This window comes from Microplitis mediator, chromosome 7, assembly GCF_029852145.1.
Source record: "Microplitis mediator isolate UGA2020A chromosome 7, iyMicMedi2.1, whole genome shotgun sequence".
Lineage (NCBI taxonomy): Eukaryota > Metazoa > Arthropoda > Insecta > Hymenoptera > Braconidae > Microplitis > Microplitis mediator.
In genome coordinates, this window is record NC_079975.1 from 17247277 (window position 1) to 17274647 (window position 27371).

Sequence of the window (27371 nt, forward strand, 5' to 3'; positions counted from 1 at the left end):
CAAGTACCAAGAGCGAAATTTGAAAAATATTTAAATTGTTTTAGGTTATATATCAAGTAAAATACAATATCAAATATTATTTATTTGAATACTAGGAATTAAATAGTAATTCTTTATAAATTATTACATTTTTTATTTTAATTAAAATACTAGTATACAGGTACACTTGTAAACAACTTTTAGAATATTGTTTATTTGTACATCTATATACATTCAAAATGGCGGCTAAAAACCACGGAGACAGCTAAAATGAAACGATGTCATACGAACAGTAATTTTCTTGTGCCTGACTTAACTCATGCGATGAGAGAAGCTCTCACAGTTAATAAACAAATAATTTTTTTATCATTCGCCAAATAGCTGTTTTTGTTCGCCAAATAGCTGTTTGCCCATTCAACTGTTTCCACGACATTTGTGTGCGTTATACGATTATCTGCGTGCGACAAGTAAACTTGTCGCACTCAAATTTACTTGCCGTATGCAGATTATCGTATAACCCACAAAAATGTCGCGGTAACAGTTGAATGAGCAAAAAGCTACTTGGGGAACAAAACAGCGAGCACTAAAATAGTACTCATATCGCATTAATAATAAAAAAATGTATGTTCAATTCGTGCGGTGTTGCCGATTACCCACTCGAGCAAATGAGCGCACTCACTTCGTTCGTGCGCTCAACTTTGCTCTCGTGGGCAATCGACAACTTACCGCACTAGTTGTACAATATACTATTTTTCTTTATTTTTCAAGTTTAAAAACTTTTGTTTTTTTAGTATCATTTAGAGCATTAAATTTTATAAAGGTAAAAAAAATTTCAGGGGGTCATTCCATTTCAATTTAGAAAGAAAAAAAAGTGTATGAGAATCTCTCTACACGATAGTTTTGAAGGGTTAAGATATAAACATAATACATTGAGGTCCTAGAAAAAAACAATCTATACCCTAGCAGATCCGAATTACAGTAAATTACGGTAATTACCGTAATTTGGATCTGCTAGGGTAAATACCTAAGATCTTAATTCTGTATTCGGGAGACCGACATTCATCTCATTTTTCGATTATTGGAAATTTGATTTTATTTTATTTGACCATAAACACCAATCGGTTATATACATTTATAACAATAATTCATTTTAAGTATAGAAATAATATAGCTTATAATAATTAATGACTAAAAAAGTTGAGAATTTCACTGCAGAGAAAACATAAAAATAAAAAATAATGAATCATACGTAACAGATAGATAATGGTGATACTATACTTGTATCAGTTAAATAGTGTGGTGTTTTTGACCCTTGAAATAAGAAATGATAAGGAATCATCGAGGAAGTTAATATCCAAACAGTATTTGTTGACTAGATTAGCCATCCTGTTACTGGGACCGTAGTATTCACTCCGTGCGAAGTCATTGTAGGAGAAACCAAATTGATGCCAGCGTGAGTTACGGATAATTCCGGTACTATGGGAGGATATTTTATTCTTTTGGCGTATTAAATAGACGTGTTAATTTCAATTTTTTTTTTTTAATAATAAAAATAAAATGACTCATCTAAGTTGTTGTGTCGGAAACTGCGAACATAAGAGCAGAAAAACTTTTGCAGATTTTATAAATTTCCGGTTGCGTCCTGGAAATCGAAACAAAGAAAAAAAAATTGATAGCTGCAGTAAGAAGGGAAAAGTAAGTACTACCATAACCTTAATTTCAGTCATCAAAGTAACAGTGGAAATTGCAGGCATCAGGAAATTAATAGGTTTTTGAAGTGAAACTTCTTTACGGAGGCTAAAACTGAACGTTTTGAGGTGAAAAAGAGGAGGTAGTGCGAGAGGAGAAACATTGAGTGGAAGTTCAGAATGGATGAGAAGGGGAATCGCTTATCTAGCAAGCCTTATATATTTTAAAAACTGAGGGGAGTTGAGAAGAGTCGAGTAGAATGGACGAGTGTAGTGCACATGCGCTGTAATTTAACCACGTTATTCATATATATCGGGGACATTAATCCGAGTCGGTTTCTAAGTTTCGAGATTTATTACCAACCTTAAATTTGACGGTTTCTGAGCTCTAAAATTTGAAATCCTTAAATTTGACCGTTTGATAAATAAGCTAAACGTAAAAAATGTTATCATGAAAATATAAGAAACGTAAATAATGTCTAAAGTGAACTAAATTTGTTGTAAAATATGATTTAAAAAATGCCATCTGGCAGCCAGAATGGAAGATAGATTTTTTTGAAAATTTTTAGCACCTTTCCTGATAGCCAGTTAAGCTCAAAAAACAGTCAAATTGAGCGTAAATTCAACGTCAAATTGAAGCCGCTATTTGACGTATATGACACATCAAAAATTGAGTAGCAAAATTTGACTGCAGTAGTAGCTCAAGTTGACCTAAATATTTTCAGATTCGATCTTACCATTTCAGAAGGTAATTTTGACTTTCATTAGATACTGCGGTTTTATAAATTCTATCACTAGATCGCGAAAGCAGAACCCGGGAAAAAATGATCAGACCTGATCAGACATGAACAGGCATGAGTCTTCAGGCCTGATCAGACATGAAAAATGACCAGGCATGTTCAGGTCTGATCAGGTATGTTCATGTCTGTTCATGCCCATCCGGGTAAAAAAATTATATATAAAAAATGGCCCTATATACACTGGTCACAGAAATTAAGGGATAGAAAAAAAATCCGAAATTTTTAGGTGATTTTCAACATGTTGTAACTCGGTGAAAAATGGTCGTATAAAAAATCTAAAAAAAGCAAATTGTAGCCTCAAGTTTCTAGTTTTCAGATCTGGACCTCAAAATTTTTTATCATGTACGGTTCCAGAGTACTCATAAGAAAACCAACGAAAAAAAAATTTTCAAAATTTTTGCTGGTCTTTCAATACCTCTATGGGCGACAATAAATTTTTTTGAATAATTCGACTGTCTGACTTTTTTTGGAAATTTTATGCCCTTTAATTTGGTGGCCTTAAAAAGTCTCTACGCCGATTTGGCGCCGAGTTATCATTGATCAAAGCAAAAAAGTCCATTTTGGCTTTGATAATCAATAACTCCGGATGTATTAGTCGTACAGAGAATGGAAGCAGGGTTTTAAAAACTGGAAAACATTCTCTATTAGGCAAAATTAGTGGCATTTGATAGAAAAATTTTTTTTAAAGCGATATTGTTTGGTAAAAAACAGGTCAAAATTCACAAATTGAAGGATATTCGGAAATCTTGCTAGAACTTTGGATATAACGGATGAACAAAGGATATCTTCGACTTTTTTTCAACCTCAAAGTGTCCTGAAAAAACCCTGAAAATTTCAAATCGCTGCGATTTTTCTTTCTTAGTGCCCCGAAGCTTTAAATTTATCGATTTTGTCAAAAATCACCATAATTGGTAGTTTCTCGGTTTTTGTTCATTTTTTCGATTTGAAAATGGTTTTTTTACCGATAATCTTCATTTCTTTGATCAAAAAGATCGATTATCAAAAAAAATTGTTTCCAGTTTCCAAAACCCTGCTTCCATTCTCTGTACGACTAATACATCCGGAGTTATTGATTATCAAAGCCAAAATGGACTTTTTTGCTTTGATCAATGATAACTCGGCGCCAAATCGGCGTAGAGACTTTTTAAGGCCACCAAATTAAAGGGCATAAAATTTCCGAAAAAAGTCCGACAGTCGAATTATTCAAAAAAATTTATTGTCGCCCATAGAGGTATTGAAAGACCAGCAAAAATTTTGAAAATTTTTTTTTCGTTGGTTTTCTCATGAGTACTCCGGAACCGTACATGATAAAAAATTTTGAGGTCCAGATCTGAAAACTAGAAACTTGAGTCTACAATTTGCTTTTTTTAGATTTTTTATACGACCATTTTTCACCGAGTTACAGCATGTTGAAAATCACCTAAAAATTTCGGATTTTTTTTCTATCCCTTAATTTCTGTGACCAGTGTAATTATATATGATTATGTATAACTATATTCAATTATACATGTATATAATTATTGCTATAAAAATAAAAAAAATAAAAAATTCGGGCGTGTGCAGGATTTGAACCGTGGACCTTGCGCTCGAAAGTGTAACTCGCTACCCACTGACCTAAGAGATTTAGTTGAGAAGTAAGTTTCGTATAAACTTCAAGTAATAAAAATCTTATACGTGATAGATTCTTGGTCAACAAAATTTTAGATCTATGAGCAGACATGAACAGCCATGAACAGACATGAACATATATGACCAGGCATGAACAGGCATGGACAGGTATGATCAGGCCTGAGCGTATTTAACGCTTCAGACATGAACAGGCATGAACAGACATGACCAGGCATGGACAGGTATGATCAGACATGAGCGTATTTAACGCTTCAGACATGACCAGGCATGGACAGGTATGAACAGGCATGGTCAGACCTGACTGTATTTAACGCTTCAGACATGAACAGTCATGAACAGGCATGATCAGGCCTGAGTGTATTCAACGCTTCAGACATGAACAGGCATGGGCAGGTATGATCAGGCCTGATCATGTCTAATTTCAGGCCTAATCATACATGAACAGGCATGATCAGGTCTAATTTCAGGCCTGATCATACATGAACAGGCATGGTCAGGTCTGATCATTTTTTTCCGGGAAGAATCTACATATTTTAAATTGATGAATTTCATCTTCTATTATAAATACTGCACTATAAAGATCATGAATTCTTTGAAAATTATGTAATATCGCATTAAATCCTATAAAGTTGTATAAAATTTCTTATGAGTTAAAAATTTTATAGCTCAATGTCTGTGTTATATCCTGGCTGTCAAGCAGGGACCGTTTTCAGCTCACTAGATTATTTTATCGACCTATAGTCTATTCCCAAAATAAGGCACCTTAAGGGTGGGCCGCACCTAACGAAATCCTGAATTTAAGAATTCTAATTACTTTTTGAATATTTATGGGACTCGGATGATGAAAATCTTCCGAGGAAGTTCGTCTTCTGCTTTTAGTCGGAAGCTAATGAAATTGCTGTTATGATAATTATTTAATAAATAATTAGAATTCTTAAATTCAGGACTTCGTTAGGTGCGGCCCAGCCTTAATTACAAACAATTAGAGTACCTCAAGTAGATAATTATAATAACCTAAGAGTATATTATATATCATAAGAATTATTCTATTATTTGAATTGTTATATCATAAGAATATCTTCAACATACATATATTTTTAAAATCAATAATCAAATAATAAACTAATCACCGGATGTACTTAATCCTACGTATGAGAACATTTTCCATTTTAATCTTCAAGTGTATTCAACTGAAGATAATTTAATCATTTCAAAATACTGCTGTAAAAACTATTAGTGATAATTTGTAGCAAACGCAGATGATATGAAAATGGACTTTGACTTTCAAACCAATAACTTTTCTCAGAAATTTATATCAGCAGAGGATTAAATCTCTTCTCGCGCTCGACGCATGGGTCTTATGCCCAATCGCCTCGCGCTGATAAGCAATGACGAGTTCAACGACCAATGAGTGTGAACTCTGATCAACAATTTAACCCTGCTTAATAACTCTCATCTCACTATTTTTGTGATTAAAATACCTTATAACAACTCTCGCTCACAGAGTAGGGGGTGAACTCTTCACGCTTAGATTAGACTCATTTTACGCCAGATTTTTTTGACATCAGAACTTATTAAAACTATCAAGTCTATAGTTATACCTTTTGTAAGTTTGACTACTGAACATATTTAATTTGTATCCCGAGTCGAAATATTATCCTTCGCAGATTTGAATCACGGTGGAAACACGGTGGGTTTGTTCCATTTTACCACTGTGATTACGCGGTGGATACACCGCGTTATTACAGTGGATACACTGTGTATACCCGGTGGTGAAATGAAACAAACCCACCATGTAACCACGGTGGATCCACGGTGTTTACACTTCCACGGTGTTTCCACCGTGATTCAAATCTGCGAGGGTAGACGTAAATTGAACGTTCTTAACGTTTTAAACGTAAATTGAACGTTTTGAACGTAAATTAAAGTTTTTAACGTTTTGAACGTAGATTGAAGTATCATAAATTGAAAACATATTTATCATAAAACTAAAACTCATTTATACTTCCAATAAGAAAACATAAGCATATACCAAAAAATTTTTTTCATCGATTTTGTACTCCTGGATTATAATTTCGTCAATTCCCTAAAATTTTGTCGTCCGCTTTTCTGGCTCTTGAATAAAGAATTCGTATTTTGAAAAAAAAATGTTTTCAGTTTCATACTTCTATCTTTAACACTATATATGTATATCTATTCATATATTATGATATCAAGGTGATGAAAATTGTGATTACAAATATTGAAATAAATTAATTGATGTTATCATTAAACTAAAATCATAACTCATGAAATTACCAATTTTTTATTAACCAAAATACAAAAAAATCGTTCAAATTACTTTCAAAACGTTAAAAACGTTAAATTTACGTTTAAAACGTTAAGAACGTTCAACTTACGTCTAATATTTCGACTCGGGATCATAAGTGTATACTTTCAACTTCTAAATTCTATAGCTATCATTTGTGAATAAAGTTATTGTTATATCTAAATACAATACCAGTTATTTCGGGTCACCGTGAGGTGATTTGTTGTCGAGAACCCAATACCTAGAAATACTTCGAATCTAGCTGAGCTGAACATTAACATTGTGCAGTGAAAACGTAACAGTTCGAGCCGAGCAACCGCCAGAATAAACTAATAGTTCATATAGGACTAAATCAGAATTTTCAATTATTTTTTCCGCAACTTAATATTTTTGTTTAATAATTATTGTCAGTAAAATTAAAATAAATTTTATCAAGCTATTTTCAGCGTTGAATTTTATAAAAATATGTTTTCATAGTTTCTCTAGCAAATTGATTGGTCAGAATAAATCTATATTCAAATATAAGAGTGTATCTAGTTGTATTTTTCATCTTAAGGCTGGGCCGCATCTCACGAAATCTCGAATTTAAGAATTTTAATCATTTATTAAATAATTATCATAACAGCAATTTTTTTAGCTTCCAACTAAAAGCAGAAGACGAACTTCCTCGGAAGATTTTTATCATCAAAGTCCCATAAATATTCAAAAAGTAATTAGAATTCTTAAGTTCGAGATTTCGTCAGGTACGGCCGAGCCTTAATAAAAGATATTCTCAACGATAATTAAGGCTGGGCCGCACCTATCGAAGTCCTGAATTTAAGAATTCTAATTATTTATTAAATAATTATCATAACAGCAATTTTAGTAGCTTCCGACTAAAAGCAGAAGATGAACTTCCTCGGAAGATTTTCATCATCCGAGTCCCATAAATATTCAAAAAGTAATTAGAATTCTTAAATTCAGGATTCCGTTAGGTGCGGCCCACCCTTAATGACAAAAGAATTTAATTTTATTGAGCGTGTTCAGCCGATGAAAGTTCTTAGTAGTCTGAGTAAGTTACTCAGCGCACTGAACTAAGTTTTCGGTCTGGACACTTTACAGATACTAACTAACTTTTTTCTGGCCGCCATTTTACTTAGTATACATTTTACCGCGTAAACCACTAAAGTAAACAATAATAATTAGTAAAGTGCAAATCTGTACATGTATGCTTTCTGTAAAATTTGCATTAGTTAAGTAACTTAAAAATGAAAGAAAATAATGTAATATCAGCAATATCAGCAATATCAGCAATAAGACAACACGAGCAAACAGGTTATGACTCCCTAAACTATAGTAAGAGCTAACAGCGTGTCCAGGCCGAAAACACACTGCACTCAGACAAACAGACCAAAATTTCTTTTAGGCTGAGTAACTTACTCAGACTACTAAGAACTTTCATCGGCTGAACACGTTCATTGTGTAACATTTGATTTGAAAAATTAAAATTCTGAAAGATTCAGATTAAAGAGAAGCCAGCTTGCGACATCTAGCAACTATTCAACAAAGTAAATTCAAAAATCAAAAGGTAAAAAATATCTCTACTTGAGGTCATGTTGACGTCATTTGTTGCGTCTTAAATTTTGATGTCTCACAACCGTCAAATAGCAGCTTTACGTCAAATTTAAATGTTATTTTTCATATATGAAAGCTAAAAAGTTGAACTGAAATTTTTTACATATACTGTACGTCATCGAGATGTCAAAAGTTTCATTTTAATTTCTGAGCTGAAACTCAGGTTTCCTGGGTAGCAATATTTTGATAGATTTTACTGTTAGTACGTAAAAGTTAGGGTAGAACTGCATGGTATCGATAGAATTACAGTTGGGGTCATTTCAAACTGATTCCGTGTGACGCAGAATCACCCAGTGTTCGGGAGATGGCGTCTAATTCGCATCTAGATACCTTTCAGAACATAACAACAGCACATGGAATATTATGGGGAAAAAGTAATCAGTTTCTCAGAAATAAGGTAACGGAGTAAAATTAATGAATTTAAAACTTCAGAAAAAATCATCAAGATGAGTTTATTAGGTAATATTCATTTAGGTGTTCACTAATTTTATTGACATTATAATTATTTTTTGTAATTTATTTATTACTCAAGTAGACCATGAGGAAACGCAACCAGTGATACCAATGAAATTTATGGTCGATCGTCATGTTTATTATCAAGATGAATTTCACCATAACTTTTATTGTGAAAAACCTGAAACTTCTTGTAAGTTGATTTTTTTTTTTTTATGATTAGATGACTATGTGACTTGATACCGGATATCAAACTACATGATGCAGTTCTGGCTCTATTGGTCTCACAATTACATGAGATTGAAATCTTGATTAAATTTTTTGCTCATTATCAGTCCTTTGTCGATATATTATTTGAAAGAAACTTAGCGAAACTCCTCATAATTTTTTAAGACCACTTTATTTTGGCAACAATGCAAAAAATTAACATATTGGCGATTCTATCACCACCCTTATTAAAAGAAGCGATTTAAAACTGTTTGCAATGTTAAATGCCCGTAAGAAAGGCGATTCAAAAGCATTAAAAAGTATTTAAACTTTTTTTTTTCTAATCGTTTTAAATCGATTCTCTTAATAAGGGCAGCCTTGATTAAGAAAAATTATTTGAAATGATTCAAAACGATTTGAAATGATTTAAAAAAATTTACTTTAACTAACCCTGATTAGAAAATACAATTAATGTTTTAATCGTTTTAAATTGTCTCAAATCGTTTTTAATCCTCATTCGGGACCGGAAATTGCAATATTATTTTACTATTATAGACGCTTTGAAAATTTTAATCGTAAAATAATATTGCAATTCCTGGTCCCGATGACGATTATGACTATAAAAGACGGTTAACAACGATTAAATTTTCAATCGTTTTTAATCGTCACAAATTGTATTTTCTAATCAGGGAATAAATTAATATATACTTAGCATGGATTTAATCATTTTTGTTGATCAAAAAGGCGATAACCAACGTTCGTCAATCCTAATTGAAAGTTTCGTTTTATATTTACAAATAACAATAGAATTTTCATTGAGATCCGATTGAACTTGATTCATTCCAATCGGAATTATATTCCCTGATTAAAAGGAACGATTCAAAACAATTCAAAACGATTCAATTCTACTACTAAGGTAAAAGACCCAGTTATTGAACTTAGCCCAGTTTCTGACCTTTTCAACTTTTTTCGTACTTACTCAAAAAACTATAACTTTGAAAATAAAATCAATTTGTTCTTAATTTATCGTCATTCATTCTGAGCCTAATTAATGGCAATTTAATAAACATAGAAAATGTTAACTGAATAAAAACGAATATTTTAGCCATAAGCGGCTGAGGGAGCCTTTTTTTTAAGTAGAGCCTAAACAGTTTACGCTAGGAGGTACGACAATTGAATCTGTGCACTAATTATCATGTAAATAAAAAAATTTAAATAAAAATTGATGGGTAGATCAATATTTAATTGAAATTTATTTTAATACGAGGCTATATATCGAGGTTATCTGTTTAATTACATGTCTAGAAAATCTACAAATAGCAATATTCATCATTTTCTTAAATTATTTTCTACTATTATTCACAATACAGTGATAAATTAACATTTACTGTTCATTTTTAAAAATAGAAGATCATAATTAGATCTTTTTAAAGTACAGATTCTTGGAGTGATAAAATTATTGTAAAAATAATGTCAATTTTGATAGTATTTAAATTGTTATGACTCTTTTAGTTGAATAATATTTTTATTATGACAAAATTAATTTTTTTATTGTTTTTTTATTCAAGTTTTTAAAAAAAAAGACAACGAGCTAAGATGAAAAATAATGAGAACAGGCGCTAGCTAAAGTAACTTTAATTATTTATATTTAAAATATTAAAAAATTATGTTTTTGTAATAATAAATATTTGACTTATTTATCTAAATAATAGTTTTAGTTTATTGAAACTTGGTAAGTACTTCATAACCTAATCATGGTTTGTGTGATTTAAGGTCCAGAAACTAGGCCACTGTGAGGGTCCGAAACTAAGTCTCTGAATTTCAATTTTGAAAACGTCAATTTAAATTATTAATTCAATTCAAATAATTATTTTACGCACATGACTTTATTTGACAAATCATAAACGAGTCGATAGAATTATTATTTTTCTCATTAAGTTAAATCTTACACTAATTATTATAGTATAACCCCAACCAGCACTCTAAAAAGGTCAGAAACTGGGCCCCTTACCTGATATAGATATACATTAATCATTGAGTGAATCATTTTGTTTAATCAGGGTTGTTTCAATGGGATTAAATCGGAATTTTGAATTAGAGAAAAGATTTTTAAGTGACGAATAGCTTACGCAAAAGTTGACAGTTTCCCTGATTGAAAAAAAAATGATTCAAAACAATTCAATTTTAATACTGTATGTAGATATACATTCATCATTGCCCGATGAAAAAAGATTTTATACAATTGTATAAAATTATATACAAAAAATGGCCCGATCCAATTGTATACAACTGTAGAAAAATTGTATACAATTCTATACAAAATGTCTACAAGTCTATATAATTATATACAATTTTATACAAATTGTATACAATTGGATCGGGCCATTTTTTCTATCCAATTTATATATAGTCTAAATATAATTGTATAAAATCTTTTTTCATCGGGTGAGTAAATCATTTTCTTTAATCAGGGTGCTGTAGTCAATAAAATTGAATCTTCGGTTAATTAGATATAATAAATTGTTATTATCAATTGTAATATTTTTCAGTCATCGACAATACATTATCATCAATTAAATCCAAAAATTTAAAATCATGTCTGAGTTCTATTGTGCCGGTATCTTATTGGATGAGAAAATATAAATGGAGAGATTACGTACTATCAGATATAATCTCTGGAATTACAGTGGCTATAATGCACATACCACAAGGAATGGCTTATGCGTTATTGGGAAACGTTCCGCCAATAGTTGGCATATACATGGCTTTTTTTCCGGTTTTAATTTATTTCATTTTTGGAACTTCCAAACATGTTTCTATGGGTTAGTAAAGGTTAAAATTTTCTGAAATATGTTTGGTGAGATTTTATAGAACTCGATACATATTTATTTTTAGGAACTTTTGCAATTGTATGTCTTATGACTGGAAAAGTCGTTGCATCTTATTCCACTTCAGTAAATTCTTCCATTACGAATAATACGTTGGTTGATTTTTCTGAAATCATTAATAATCATACTATACCTACTGTTTATTCGCCTATGCAAGTAGCAACTGCCGTAACTTTTTCTGTAGGAATAATACAGGTAATGTGCCTATTAACAACATCTTACAGAAATTACAAAAATTATTATTGTCGTTTTTTAGTTGGTGATGTTTATTTTAAGATTGGGGATAATAAGTTCTTTGCTGAGTAAAAGTTTAGTTAGTGGTTTTACAACAGGTGCAGCCATTTATGTGTTGATATATCAAATAAAAGATCTCCTAGGTCTAAAACTACCGAAACGAAAAATATCTCATTTCAAATTGGTGTATGTAAGTGCAGTTCATATTTAACCGTTCGTAAATCACTCGTTAAGTGTGGAGACGCTCTTTTAAATTAATCTTTATAGTCTTCTATAATCGAACATCTATTAAACCGATCGGATTATCATTGGCGTATTTACAATTCTGCTATAAGCGTCCCTACCAAAAATTAAATTCTACTCAGTCAAGGTCTGACGAACATGTTTACCCGAACAATTCTCTCACAAATAAAACATCTTCTATGTTTAAAATTCTCTCAGTGAACAAGTCTACCATCCCGGGTAAAAAAAAATTATATATAAATATGTATATAATTATGTATATATAGAACTGTATACACAGACAAAACAGTTAACTTGGTTCAAGAAAAATAGTCTTCCTAATTTTCTTTCTTGATTCAATAAAAATCAAACACTTGATTCAAAATTTTTTTTTTTGATTCAAGACAGTAAATTCTTTTGCTTCAAAAAATTTTATTTGTCAAGCAAAATTAAAAATTTCTTGCTCCAAAAGTTTGCTTTTTTCATAAAAACTCTGTCAAATGACAGAAGAGTACCGGAATAAAATCATGTTCAAATTTGGAATATAACAATTCTAAAATATTTTTCTTACCAGGGAACTTACAAGTGCGCACCAAACTACTCCCGTTGCTGCTGCCTAGCACCGGTGACTTTCCCCTTCTCTATGTCAATCTGTCCTCTCAAGAAATTTTTTCTCTTGGCTGAAGCAACTTTTGTTTACTCGGTCGGAGCATACAAAAATACTTGCGTCAAAAAAAAATTGTACTTGTTCCAAAAAATTTCATTTTCTATAAACAAGAAAATGAAATAATGCATCTTGCTTCAAAAAAAAATATCTCTTACTTTAAGAAATGTAAACTCTTGAAGCAAGTCAAAATTTTTTTATTTAAGCGTAAAAATATGTTGACGAGAGAAAAAAAATTTTGATTCTAGATGAAAATTTGAAGATAATTGTTTACTTGGTGCAAGTAAATTTTTATTTTCCGAATCGATCACAAAATTTTCTTGAATCAAGAATATTTTTCTTAATTCAAGTTAACTGCTTTTTCTGTGTACAATTATATTCCTTTATAATGTATCATATAAATCATATATTTTTGTTCATATAGTAGAGACTCTCTATACTTTTATTAAAATACTTTTTTTTTTGTAAGTCCAAGTTCAATTTCAAAGAAAAATCATTTATGGAAACATTGATAATGAATACTAATGCCACGATGTAACGTAGGATATATTATGTTACCATCAAAAAAGATACTTGTCACTCTGTCGAATAACAGAGGAGTACTCGTGCTAGAAGTGCTTTCAAGTTTGGAATATAACAGTTCTGAAATAACTTTCTTGCCAGGGACACTACAACCGGTGGGCGCGATCTTGTGACGAGCATCAAACTACTTCCGCTGCTGCTGTCTATAGCAGCGGTGACTTCCCTCTCCTACGTGTATACATATATTAGGGTGGCGCAAAAAAACCGACTATTTTTTTTTTTCGATCTCGCATGAAAATTTGTTAGTTTACGATGTTTTGAGAAGCCTCTCCAAAAATCAGCTCGATAAAAAATTTTCAAGAGGTCGCTCACGAATTTTGAAAATATCAAAAATAATCGAAATTCGGATTTTTATTTCTAAATATTTTTCTTTCTCGTGGCAGCAATAGTTTATATTTGTGAAATCATGACTACGCTGAGAATTTCAGCCCAAAATTTAAATATTTAAACCTCGCTCAAGAATTTTGAATGTTTCCGAATGTTGTCTTTTGGACGTTTTTGAGCGACCCTTAAATATTAATAATAAAGCTTCTCGATTTTTTCACCATCAATTTGCATGACAATGAATGAAAATATAACCCGAGAAATAGAAATATCAAGTTTTTTACATACTTTTTTATTTTTTAATTCAATTTGTAGGTTTTTTGCTTATTCAAAACTTACAAAATTTTATTGTTTAAGACTGTCCTGTATATTTTTGGTTATGCAAAAGTTATATTTTATTTTTTTATTTTAATTGTTTTTCTAGTATATAGCCGTAGTAACTGCCTTTTACACTTTTTGCCTTTATGTCGCAACTGCTTTACTTCTCTTTCTGCCTTCATTGTGCGGCTGTGGGCCGACTTGTGCTTATACTGTACTGCATCATTACGGTGATGCCCTACAACCTCCCTCGTGCAATGGAGGTGTAGTGGCGTAGGGAAACCACAGAGAAAACCTAGCCAGTACAGTTTCGGTTTGGGTGAAGCTCCAGTGATCGATAAAATTCCCATTTTACCGATCACTGGATCTTCATCCCGCGCCTAACGGTCAGAGACCTTCGTTCGAACCCAACGCGTGGCTAAACGGTCACCCAGCCAAGTAGTGGTCATGTTCAATGCTACTTAACTTCGGTGATCGCCCGAGCCACGCGCGTGCCGAACGGCTGCCTCAGCCGCAATGCAAAAGTTATATTTAAGTGAAATGACAATAATTGAGTTATAAAAAAATATAAAAACTTATTCAAACTATTAGTTACATATTATCAGTTAATATTCAAAATTCTTGAGCGCCGTTCAAATATTTAAATTTTGGGCTGAAATTTTCAGCATAATCATGATTTTACAAATATAAACTATTGCTGCCACGAGAAAGAAAAAAATTTAGAAATAAAAATCCGAATTTCCATCATTTTTGATATTTTCAAAATTCGTGAGCCACCTCTTGAAAATTTTTTATCGAGCTGATTTTTGGAGAGGCTTCTTAAAACATCGTAAACCAACAAATTTTCATGCGAGATCGAAAAAAAAAAAAATAGTCGGTTTTTTTACGCCACCCTAATATATATTTATAAACTTTTGAACCAATGGTATTTTTGGAACCTACTCGATGATTATGATAGATTATGGCAAAATTCTTTGAAAATTCCACCATGAGGACAAATGCAAAAGATAGATTTCTATGAAATCTACTGAAAAAATGGAAAAATTCCTAATACCAGTATTTTTATAGCCAAAAGTAGGTAAGTCCCCACTTCTAGACCAGTACCAGTATGTTATAAATTATTCTTAGGAATATTATTTATTTTATCCGGGATATTTTGTCACGGTTATTTTGTCTACGGATATGTAGTCGCGGCACCACTACACTACCTTCACTTGACTCAATTTAGCATGATTTTAGTGTGCCTACGATACGTGCAGTGAAATATTTTGTGAATTACGAACGGTTATTAATGACTACATTAATATGTTGAATTTTTAAATTATTTTTTTTTTAGACGATTATAGATATATTTAATGCATTGAATTATTCTAATTATGCATCTTTGATCATATCAGCTGTAACAATCTCTATTATGATGATCAATAATGAACTATTTAAGGTAACTATAATAAATATAAATATATTATTAATGTTTAAAGTAAAAGATAATAGACCTAAAGAAAATTCGTATTAATCATTGTCAAAGTTATAAGTAATAGGTAACTAGTATCCATTGATAAGAATACATTTATATGGGTAAAAAACTGTACGACCACACTGGTCAAAGCAAAGCGAGCAATAGAATGTTTATTTAAGTACAGAAATATATAAGCTGTTTCACCCTGATTAGAAAATACGAGTAATGATGATTAAAAATGTTTTAATTGTTTGAAATACTCATGAATCGTCAATTGATGATTGAAGAGCATTAAAAACGATTGAAATTTTCAATCGTTTTTAATCCTCATGCCGGACCAGAAATTGTAATATTATTTGACGATTAAAAACTATTAAAAATTTCTAATTATCATGAATTGTTTTTAATCTCCATGCGGGACCAGAAATTGTATTATTATTTTACGATTAAAAGCGATTAATAATTTCTAAAAAAAAATAAAAAAAATCTGTAAATTGGTTAACCCCGAAGGCCAGCCCGAAACTGTTTTCGAGCACAAACAGCCGCTTCAAACGCCACCTCAAAAAGCCAAACTGGTCAGTTCGTTCAAAAGTTATAAACTCTTGAAAATAGTCAGAATAGCTTCTTAGGACCTCAAAACGTCGATACCTGATCAAAATTCAATTTTCGAAAATCGAGGTAAAAACAATACCTTCCAAGATTTTGGAAAATTTACAATTTTTTCGGCGGGAAGTTAAAAATTACTGGAGTCAAAAATTAAAATTCTCACGATCTTCATTTCTAGTTTTGACTATTTTTTGCTGCTACGTGGGCGATTAAGTTGAGCGCACTTATAGGTTTTCCAACTTTATGAATATGAAAATACTTTAGAATCAAAGACGGTTCTCGTAACGAAGCTGACTATCACGAGGAATCCTTGATTTCCATAATCGTTAACTTTTGGAGAATTTTTTTTATCAGTTTGCTGCATAGAAACTTCAGTCATCATTTAAACAACGAAAATTTAATTTGTAAAGCTAATTTTTTCTCTCAGTGTTAAAATTATAGCAGTTTATTTAAAAAAAACTTGTATCACTCTTCGAATACAGTTGGCATCTTTCGTCCGTTTAAGATTCTTAAATTTCCAAAATTATAATTTTTTTTCCGCAAATAAAAAAAATATTTTCATTCAGGTTTATTAGAATCGCAATGATCCGTATATTTTCTTGAGAACTTTTTGAATTTACATTACATTAATTTTATCTGTTAAGCCATGGCTTGAACAGAAATGCAGTATGCTGTTTCCAATCGAATTGATTGCTATTGTTTCTGGAACTATTATCTCAAAGTATTTTGATTTGCCTGGACAATATATGATTGATACAGTTGGTAATATTCCAACGGGGTAAGTTGACAATTTTATCTATAGCTTGAAATTAAATTGATTCGTGATAAATTTGATATTTATGCAGACTTCCAAAACCTGAGCTACCTACTATTGAATTAATAGGAAATGTCATGGTCGACTGTATAGCTATAACAATGGTATCTTACACAGTGACTTTATCAATGGCATTAATATTCGCACAAAAATTACATTACGATATTGATTCAAATCAAGAGCTCTTTGCAATGGTAAAGTAATAAATATAATTTAATTCTAAAGGCCACAGAGTGATAAGGATGATGAAGCGGTCTCAAATATACACTAATGCAAAAAATTGAAGGAACATAAAAATTTTAGAAATTCTATAGTGATTTTTGAAAGGCTGTAACTTTGTGATAAATAATCGTATCGAGATCTTAAAAGAAGCATTTTAAAGCTTGAAACCTCTAATTTCAATATATTTCGATAAAAATCCTAACCCCCTCCCCTCTTTCCACTGAATAATAACATAAAAAAGCGTATTTTTTGTGTACAAAAATATTTTTGATAGTAATTCTTTGCGATAGAGCCAAGTAAGCCACCATTTTGGTACTAGAACCGATGTAACGAATGACACATCTACACACTTTGATAAAAAATTAATAAATTGGTTGATTGGTTAACGGACGCGCGTGATTTTAAGTATAATAATACCGTTAATGGACCAGCTTACAATCTTTAACGAATACGAATTCATTAGAAACCGAACAATATTAGGTTTCATCCCGTCCATAGCTCCAAAAAAAGGAAATTAAAGCTGAATAAATTTGCCAACTGACCAATGCACTGATTTAACAGTAAAAAAATTCTCTGGTTCATGTTGAAAAAACGTTTCGAAAATAAAAAAAAATTGAAATATCTTTGTCTCGCGCTATTTCTCATGATTGCGCGATAACCGGAAACCTAAAAAAATTGATCAAAAGATCTTGAAACTAGAAGTCTTAAGCTTTAAAATGCTTTTTTTGAGATCTCGATACAATTCTTTTCACAAAGTTAGACTTTCGATAATCACTAAAAAATTTCTAAAATTTCTCTGTTCTTTTAATTGTTTGCATTAATATATATTTTAGTGATATGTTGGAGATATTTCAATATTATCAAAGTATTAAATTTGTTGAAGTTTCAAAGCACCATTTCATTTGGTTGGGTTAAATAGATTTGTTTGGTACTTAGATTTAATATTTTGACGCATAAAGGTTCTTTCAAATAATAATCATAGTTTTTCTCTTTGTCATACGATTTCGACTTTTACTTCATCCTTCTCTGCCTCTCATTTAGTCTGATCTCTCCCTCTTTTTTTATCCCTCCTAACATGTACCATATTCTTACTGTGAAAATTATTAAAACGTAAATTTTCGATATGCGTTTAAAGTATAGGCTTGAGGATTTCTTGAGCTTACTATTTTTATCCAACTAATTGACATGGTGGCCTGAAACTTTTAGAAACTGTGTAGTTGAATATAACTTACATACTATTAAAATCTCTTTTTTAGAGCCGATTTATGATTCTTATCTCCAGGGGTCTTTCCTTTTTTGATTTAATGGATTTTAAACTAACGAATATGCATTTTGTAGGGTCTAAGCAATATATTTGGATCAATGTTTTCATGTATGCCAGTTTCTGCATCTCTAAGTAGATCATTAATTCAACAAACTGTTGGTGGGAAAACTCAGATAGCTAGTATAATTTCTTGTTCAATTCTATTAATTATACTGTTATATATTGGACCATTCTTTGAACCTTTGCCAAGATCTGTTTTAGCATCGATTATTGTTGTAAGCATTAAGAGAGGTCTAACCTTTTTTCTCTTTCATGATCAAGTCGACGAACGGTACTATCCATGTTGCATTAGTGTAGTAAATAGAACTTTGTCCATGTTTTTCTCTTAAACAAATGAACATTTCAATAACATAAGTGTTGCGTAGTTACCGACTGCGGAATGTGAACGCAGTTGTAATTACAACATTTAGAGGCAGTGCTTATTGGGCTTACTAGCCACAGTATTTGAACTCGAGCGTGTGCAGTGCGACGCATGCGCATTATATTTTTTCTGCCTCGTGGCAGGAAGATCGACGCCATTATCTTTCGTTGTTCGTGTTTTCAGTCATCAATTTATTTTGTTCTCATCTCGAAAAAATAATTAAAAACAATAACTCAATAAATTCAAGAATTCATCAAGCTCCAAAAATATATAATTATTTATATATTTCCCATAACAGGACTCCAGTAATTAATTAAATAAAGAACTCACGGGATTCAACGGTCAATGACTACGTTTCTCAAGAAATTATCCACACGGAAACCATTACAGGTGCATATATACATCAATAAATCATAATTAATTAAAGTGGTCTGATAATTTACAGACATAATTACTCGTATTATTACTACAATTAATTTTAGTATTTATTACATTAAATTCTCCTTTGGTAGCTTCTGCAATCATGCTACTTTGTATTCGTAAAAATGATTAGATTCAGTGCTCGATTAACTATCAACTCATTGATCGAATTAAATTCAGTGATTAATTTTCTCGAGAACTCAATAAACTAAATACATACGCATTTGGTGATCATAATAACAATTATTTACATAATAACAAATCAATTTATATAATTTAAATCAAGTACTGGAGCTCACTTACTCAATTTAAAAAGAATTCATGTATAATTTTGAGCTCGAAATATATCAGTATTAGCAAGTAATTCAAATCAACGATTTTAATTATGTAACCCAGTGATATTATTTGCTGTGATAAACAAAAATATTGTTATATTTTTAAATAGACGTATTTTTCGTCCATCCCAACTACTAACCAGTCTCCATGTATTTATTAACGTAATTATCCAGCATTCAATGGTCCTTTTAGCCGGATAGTTGGTTGGTTGTGTCGGTAGTATTCATCATTGGGCAGCTGCACTTATATACACCATTACAGGTTACGGAGCTCAACTTGGGGGATGACGATTCAACAAATCCTCCCAAGAACGAGACCTCAGAGGTTCTGGAGGGCCCTCCAAAACAACACCTGCCTACTCCTACCATCAGCGTCGACGACATTTCAGTACTCAGTGAATGTAGCGTCACCGATTGTGGAAAACCCTCTGATCGAGACTTAACTAAACTACGGGCAAAACGCTCTCCATCGAAGAAATCGAACTCGATTTCCTTGGGACTCGAGCTGAAAGTGAATGGCACCAGTTCAACCTTACTCATTATTAGCTGGCGATCAACTGTACCAAGGAATTCCTGGAGAGCTCATATATCAAAAATGATGTATACGATTTAGTGTATCGTTCATACATCGCCGCAAAAGGAAAACTCATCTCACTCATCTCAATACCAGTTCCCGCAGCTGCTTCAACGCTAGTGCACTCAACCAGATCTCCAACTCACTTATCAGCACTCGCAATTCCCAAGTTCTATGGGAGTTACGAGAACTGGTCTAAATTCAAGGACTCATTCACCTCTATAGTGATTAATGCTGAGGAACTTGCTCCCGTCTAACGTCTTCAGTACTTGAAGAGCTATCTTCAAGGACATGCCGCACTCCGCCTCACCAGTGTACAAATGTGTTCAGACCAATTTGTACCTGCGTGGAATCAACTTAAGGAAAGGTACAACAATCATCGTCTACTCATCGGTGCTCAGTTGGACAAGCCTTTACACATGCATACACTCACCTCGCTCACCACTTATCTGACCAATTCAATTACCTTCTAAACACCGCGACGGAGGCAATCAACACACTCAACGCATTGAATGTGCAATTGAGCTCAGATATAAATTCACTGCTAGCCCAGCTGATTATATCGAAGCTGGACTCATTCAACCAGAAGCTGTGAGAGAATAAAATAAGTGCTTCCACTGAATACCCAATACTCAAGATGATCAAAGAGTTTCTTGTAAGTCGTGCCTGTGCCCAAGAACGAGTGGAACGGCTGTCTGCGTCTAAACCACCGCGCTCAGCTGGAAGAACATCTTCTTACGTTGCTGCAGCTGTTACACTCTCATCGTCAAGCACCCAAGCTCCAGTCAAGCACTTTTCTACTCCCAGTACTCAATCTCCTAAGAAGGAATTTCCTCCTGCACAATATCCCTGTGATTTGTGTAAGGGAGACCACTTCATTGTGAGGTGTACTCAATTCTTGGGACTCAACAATGTTCAACGTTTTCGAGTCATCGTCGACAAACGGCTGTGCTCACATACTTCGGAAATCATCAACCTGATGTCTGCAAGACAAAATTTAGATGCTGGGTGTTTCTGCAAAAATATCATATGATATGATACACTCGGGACTCAACGATGCTAAAAAGAAATCAGGCTCTGTTGCTGCTTCAGCAAGCAATCAATAAGATCGTCTGCTTCCACGTGACGACTCGAGCGACGCTCAACTACACTCATTTGTACTCAACACGCCTGGCACTTATCATACTAGCACTCATCACCCAAAAATCTTGCTCGCAACTTGCCTAGTTGACTTGATCACTAAGTTAAGTACTCATCCAGAACGTATTTTGCTGAATCCAGGTTCTGAATTATCCTTTAATTCAGATTCCTTGGTGCACTTACTTCAACTCAAACGCACACACTTATCTATTCAGATCATTGTTATTGGTGTATCCAATGCTGGTAGAACAAAAGGTCAAGTCGTACTCAAATTATCATCTGGACATTTAAACGACTCAGTTGTCATTAGTACTCACATACTAGGTGGTCTCACTACACAGTTACCGTCTATCGCACTCGACCAACCTAACTGGGATCAATACAAGCAACTACAATTGACAGATCCAGAGTTCATGATACCTGGACAAATCGACATCATCATTGGTGCCGATTATTATAGTCTCATTGTAAAAGATGCAGTCATTTAATGGTGTGAAGACCTGCCAATAGCTCAAGATACCATCTTCGGGCAGATATTGCTCGGCCCAGTTACTCAACACACTCATCGACCATCTATGACTTATCATGCTGCTGTTGACCAATCAATTCAACAACTTCAAGACCTACTATCACGCTACTGGGCTCAAGAAGAAATTCCAGTCAGCAAAATCAAGGAACTCAACCCAGATGAAGAGGCGTGTGAAGCGTGTTTTCAACAAACTCATCGACGAGATAGTTCAGGACGGTACATTGTCCGACTGCCAATCAAATCGGCTTCTCACAACTAGGTAACTCGTAAGCAGCATTCAGCTGTCTCTTTCATTTCAAGAGTCATCTAGACCATGGCGATCGTCTCGAAGCACTCTACCTTGATTTTTTGAAGGAATACAAAGAACTTAATCATATGGTGGAATCAACTCAATCAGCAATAAGTGAACCAGCCTACTATCTCCCCCATCATGGTTTCTTACGGGATAGCTGCATCAAAACCAAGCTGCGAGTAGTTTTGAACAGCTCAAAATCCACCAGCACAGGTCTTTTACTCAACGATGTGCTTAACACCGGTCCATAACTGCAACTTGACATCTTTGTGCTTCTAGGAGTTGGTACTCATAAATTCATCTCCATAACCAACATCACGAAGACGTTTAGGTAGATTTTGGTCGACGAACGCGATCAACGACTTCAACAATTATTCTGGTTCAACGAACTCGGCCAAATAACTTTACACAAACTTACCACGGTTGCCTTCGGGACTCGACCAGCTCCATATTTGGCTGTTCGTGCTCTACTTTCAACTGAATGAAGACGAAGGACATGGATTTCCACTTGCAATCACTCCACTCACCTACAGAAGATATGTTGATGATATCTGTTGTCAGAGGGACAACAGCAAGACACACTAAGTAGCTAAACATCTAATACTGCACATGTACAACTACTCGTATTCTTCTTTACTCATTAGTATCTCTTACCTTTCATATCGCACGCACCTTTTATACATACTGGTCGTACTGTATTTGTGTATTATTAATTATTCATTAAATTGTATGATATAATTATTAAATCTGCATTATTCTCTTCCAATTATCGCTCTCAGTGTTATAAACTCTCAACAATATCTTTGATGGAGCTGATCACTAGAACTCATTACAACAAGTTTCCGATCAACTAGAAGCACTCTGCAAGGCGGGCGGATTCCCCCTTGCTGAATGGGCAAGCAATCACCACAAATTACAACAACTCAATCATGTGGAAGCGATCAGAGATTGCTTAAATATTTGATCCTATTGGATTCCTTGCACCACTCATCATTTGAGTCAAAGTATTCATGCAGGAGCTTTGGCTTTAAAATCGCAGTCGCATACGACAAAAGAACTGGATCATTGGTGGCAGACAACCAGTATGCTCAGTTATACTCAAATGCATCAAATGCGCACGAAATCTTGCCGATAGAGCTCAACAACTCATGGGCCAGCTACCATCGCAAGAGTCACTCCATCATCGGCATTCACACACACACACTGGAGTCGACTATGCTAGTCCAATCTTACTTAAGAATTGGATACGTAGAGGTGCAAAAACATACAAGAGCTGGATTTATGTTTTTGTCTGTCTCTTTACTTTAGCAGTACATCTAGAGGTAGTAAGCGACTACAGCTCTAGTGGGTTCACCGCAGCACTCTGCAGATTCATCAGTAGCCGAAGAGGTATCTGCACAGCACTCTATAGCGACTGTGGAACGACGTTCAAAGGAGCTGAGAATGAGGATGAGACCTCATCCGTCTATTCAATCAAGGAACTTATGAATCAAGGAATATACTGAATCATATCACTGTGAACAGTATTACTTGGCATTTCAATCCACCAACATATGGGTGGAAAGTACGAAGCTGTCGTCAAATCACTCAAACACCACCTCACTCGAATAGTAGAAGAATCTTCATTCACGTTTGAAAAATTTACGAACTTTCTTACGCAAATTGAAGCTATCCTGAACTCAAGATCATTGGAGCCAATAACAGAAGATCCAGATGATATTGACGCACTCACTCCTAGTCACTTTTTAATTAGGCGATCACTCAACATGATTCCTAAACCTGCACTCACCGATACCAAAAGTTCTCGATTGTCCAGATGGCAATTTTTGGAATCATTGGTCTGCAAGCTATCTTTGAAAATAGCTGGCAATTACCAAGTGGCAACGCTCAACTCATCAAAATCAAGTTGGGACACTTGTACTACTCACTGACAAAAGGTTTCGACCAACCAGGTGACCTTTCGCTCGTCTCACTGCACTCTACCCTGGAAAAGACGGGTGGACAAGGGTTGCTACACTTAAAACCCTGAACTCTACACCTACTCGTCCAATCACGATGCTCGCACTCTTACCAGTGGAACCAGAACTTCAAGAAGACGATGAATAACTCACCTGGTCCATTGGCGCGCTCACCACGAAAGATCATGTACTAAAGAATTCATCAATCACCAACTCGGTTACTGATGGCGAGCGGAATGTTGCGTGATTACCGATAGCGGAATTCAAACGCAGTTGTAATTACAACAATTAGAGGCAGTGCTTATTGGGCTTACTAGCCACAGTATTTGAACTCGAGCGTGTGCAGTGCGACGCATGCGCATTATATTTTTTCTGCCTCGTGGCAAGAAGGCCGATGCCGTTATCGTTCGTTACGTACAATTCAAATTAAAAACACGTGTTTTTAGTAATTAATTTATTTTGTGCTCATCTTGAAAAAATAATTGAACATAATAACTTAATTGATTCAAGAACTCATCAAGCTCAAAAAATATATAATCATTTATATATTTCCCACATCAGGACTTTAGTAATTAATTAAATAAAGGACTCATGGAATTCAACGCTCACGAGATTCAACAAATCATTTCTATACCGCAAAAATAAATCAGTTATTTCACGCAATTAAATTGCTCAAATGCATATTAGATCTTTCTCACAATTAAATATCTTTTTGGCCACGTCCAAACATACGATATTTTTGGCTCAAATAAATCTTAGTTGGCTCCAAGAAATTTTTTTTCAGTGCAATATACACTCTACGGTATTTGGTAGTATAAGTTCTGAACTGAACGTTTGCTCATTTTGGTATACTAGGAAACACACGTGCAGACATATACATGCACATAATGTGTAACATTTAACGCTTGATGTATAACGCATGATGCATGACGCATCACTAAAATTTTTTTATGACACAGCTAAAGTGGCACTTCAAATAATTATAATATTTTCAGGTATCGTTGAAGGGGATGCTGTTACAAGCAAAACAATTCCTTGAGTTTTGGCGATTGAGCAGATTAGATGGTATGGTTTGGATGGTTACAGTTGTAACAGTAATAATAATAGGTATAGACTTTGGACTTCTTATCGGTTTAATAACGTCAATAGGGACTATTTTATTATTAAGTATGAAATCTTATGCGTGTTTACTTGGTCAGATTCCAAACACTGAGTTATATTTGGACATTAGTAAATACAGAGGTGTAAGTTTTTTTTCTGTAACCGTTTGTCTATGAAAATTTCTATCGTAATAAATAAATAAACGATTTTTTCAGATTACTGAATTACCAGGAATCAAAATATTTCATTATCGTGGAGGTTTAAATTTTGCCAATAGAAATTATTTTAAATCAAAAATTTTCAAGCATGTCAACATAAATCCACAAAAAGAATTCGAATCGAGAAAAAAGGAAGCAAGAAAGAAATCTCCGTATCAAAATGATTTGAATCTAGAAAATAACGAAAACTTGCGGTGTATTGTGATCGACTTCAGTGCATTAACGTACATTGATCCTAGTGGTATAGCAATTTTACACGCAGTTTATGACGAATTTTCTTCAATTGGTATTTTGGTATGTTTAGCTGGATGTTCAGGACCAATTTTTGAAAGTATATCTAAGTATGATCAATACGTTTCGGCAAAAACAAAGTTGATTATTTTCATGACAATTAATGATGCAATAACTTATGCGTGTAATAAATTTATATCTAATGTGTAATGAAAGGTTTGATTTTACTTTATTTTTTCAAATTTACATTTACTTTTTTCTCGATGAAAAGAAATTGAACAAAAAAGTAAAATCTTCAAGTTTACACATGAAATGTTCATAATGTATATTATCACATGATATATTAATAAAATAGTAGAATTTTATACACATTGTAATGAGAATTTTCCCAATTTTTCATTTAATTTAATTGCTTTATTCAATAATCTTTATTAAAGCGTATTTTATTCCGCTTTTGACAATAAAATAGAGTCAACTTATGTAAAATGACAAATTAAATTAATGAAATCTGGTTTTACGTCCTGGAGTCGTGTCAGCCTGTGATATGCCGACGCCAATCATTTGAATTGGACGTGACTGTAGATCTTCGGATACATGGGTAGTTCTCGAATGCTCGAAATAACTTGGTCGTTTATTAGAGAATAAATATGTTTGATTTATTCAAATAAAATAGAATAGTCGAAGAACTTGGTTGAAAATACACTTGAGTTTTACAATTAATATTGACAAATAACTTCGAGTCAAAAGAATAATATAATTTAATTAAACCGGGAGTTTACTTGCGTGTTCTATACCACACTACTATAATTTCTGGATGATGTGAGAGTATGTAAGAGTACGAGTGTGAGAGTGATGCATTGGGCATCAGCTTTTTATACCTTTACGCGAGCCAACACCCTAGAGAAAAGTGGGATAAGGTATTAGGGCCTTATTCTCAAAAAGAGGGAGTTTCGTTATCATCGTTCGACGCGGATGCTGTTGTGTCAGCAGTCGGACGATGTTTTTCAACGTTTTCACTTTTTCGTCGAAAAACTAATTTCACTTTTCTATTCTTTTGACAATCATTATTTGTCGTACAATTATTCTTATCTATTTTCATTCATTAACATTCTTTTAGAGAAATCGTCGGTGATGAATAAATATTCTAATGCATTAAAAATATCTTATCCATCTGACTATTTTTAAATGCAGACTTATTAATATACGTTTTAAAGAAAATATATTATTACTAAAAATTCTATTATTTAAATATATCGATTTGGTGGGTCTCAGGTCAGTCTCTTATTATTTAAGATTTAAAAATTGGCAGAGCCATCTGATGAGCAGGCTGGGACGTAAAACTGGTGTAGGTGTGGTGTCTTAACAAGTAAAAATTATTACACTGAAATGTAAGAGATAATAAACTAGGCTTTATTTACACTTTTTACACTTATCGTTGACGACAAAAAATATTTAAGTGAATGCAACGCTTGAATTAATTATAAAAGTAGTAGCGAATGCGCCTAGGAAAATTCAAGTATAACAAATGTGATACGTTGTCCCAGCGAATGCAAGCAAGAGCACGTGGCGATTGAATGAATTTAATTGACCGCGAACAATAACTAAGCTTAATAAATAGTCGCCTTAAATGTACGATCTAATTATATGGAATATTTTAATAATATAGGTAGCGAATTCAGAACACAGCAATAATCAGAATAGTTATTTTCCATACACATGTGCAAAAGTAGGAGTTCCGACAGGCTAGGAGTGACGTCACGAGTCTGATATTGAGACGCATTCTCACCCTGTTTAGAAAATCTCATAGAATCCATGAGATTCTCATATATTCTTATAATATTCTGATAAAAGACGAAATTTGTCCGCATTGGGTCGCA

At 33.2% G+C, this 27371-nt stretch overlaps 1 protein-coding gene across 5 annotated transcripts; it reads left to right on the forward strand.

The window, feature by feature from the left end:
- Positions 1-8317: 8317 nt before the first annotated feature.
- On the forward strand, positions 8318-25852 carry LOC130671382 (sulfate transporter-like). Of its 5 annotated transcripts, none has more exons than XM_057475243.1 (11): positions 8318-8477; positions 8554-8664; positions 11228-11500; positions 11574-11761; positions 11823-11990; positions 15247-15351; positions 16620-16753; positions 16821-16983; positions 18350-18550; positions 24940-25188; positions 25261-25850. In XM_057475243.1, the coding sequence occupies exons 1-11, from the start codon at positions 8465-8467 to the stop codon at positions 25702-25704; spliced, it is 2049 nt and encodes a 682-aa protein (XP_057331226.1). In that variant the 5' UTR covers positions 8318-8464; the 3' UTR covers positions 25705-25850. The 5 variants fall into 5 exon arrangements, with proteins under 5 accessions (XP_057331226.1, XP_057331225.1, XP_057331228.1 ...); XM_057475242.1 differs by having other exon boundaries at positions 8329-8477; positions 8551-8664; positions 25261-25851; XM_057475245.1 differs by lacking the exon at positions 18350-18550 and having other exon boundaries at positions 8329-8477; positions 8551-8664; positions 25261-25852.
- The last annotated feature ends 1519 nt before the right edge of the window (positions 25853-27371 follow it).

Coding starts and splice junctions, on each gene's coding strand:
- LOC130671382 (XM_057475242.1), top strand. Junction 11,991..15,246: donor CTCATTTCAAATTGGTGTAT/GTAAGTGCAGTT, acceptor TTTTTTTTTTAG/ACGATTATAGATATATTTAA. Junction 16,754..16,820: donor GTTGGTAATATTCCAACGGG/GTAAGTTGACAA, acceptor ATATTTATGCAG/ACTTCCAAAACCTGAGCTAC.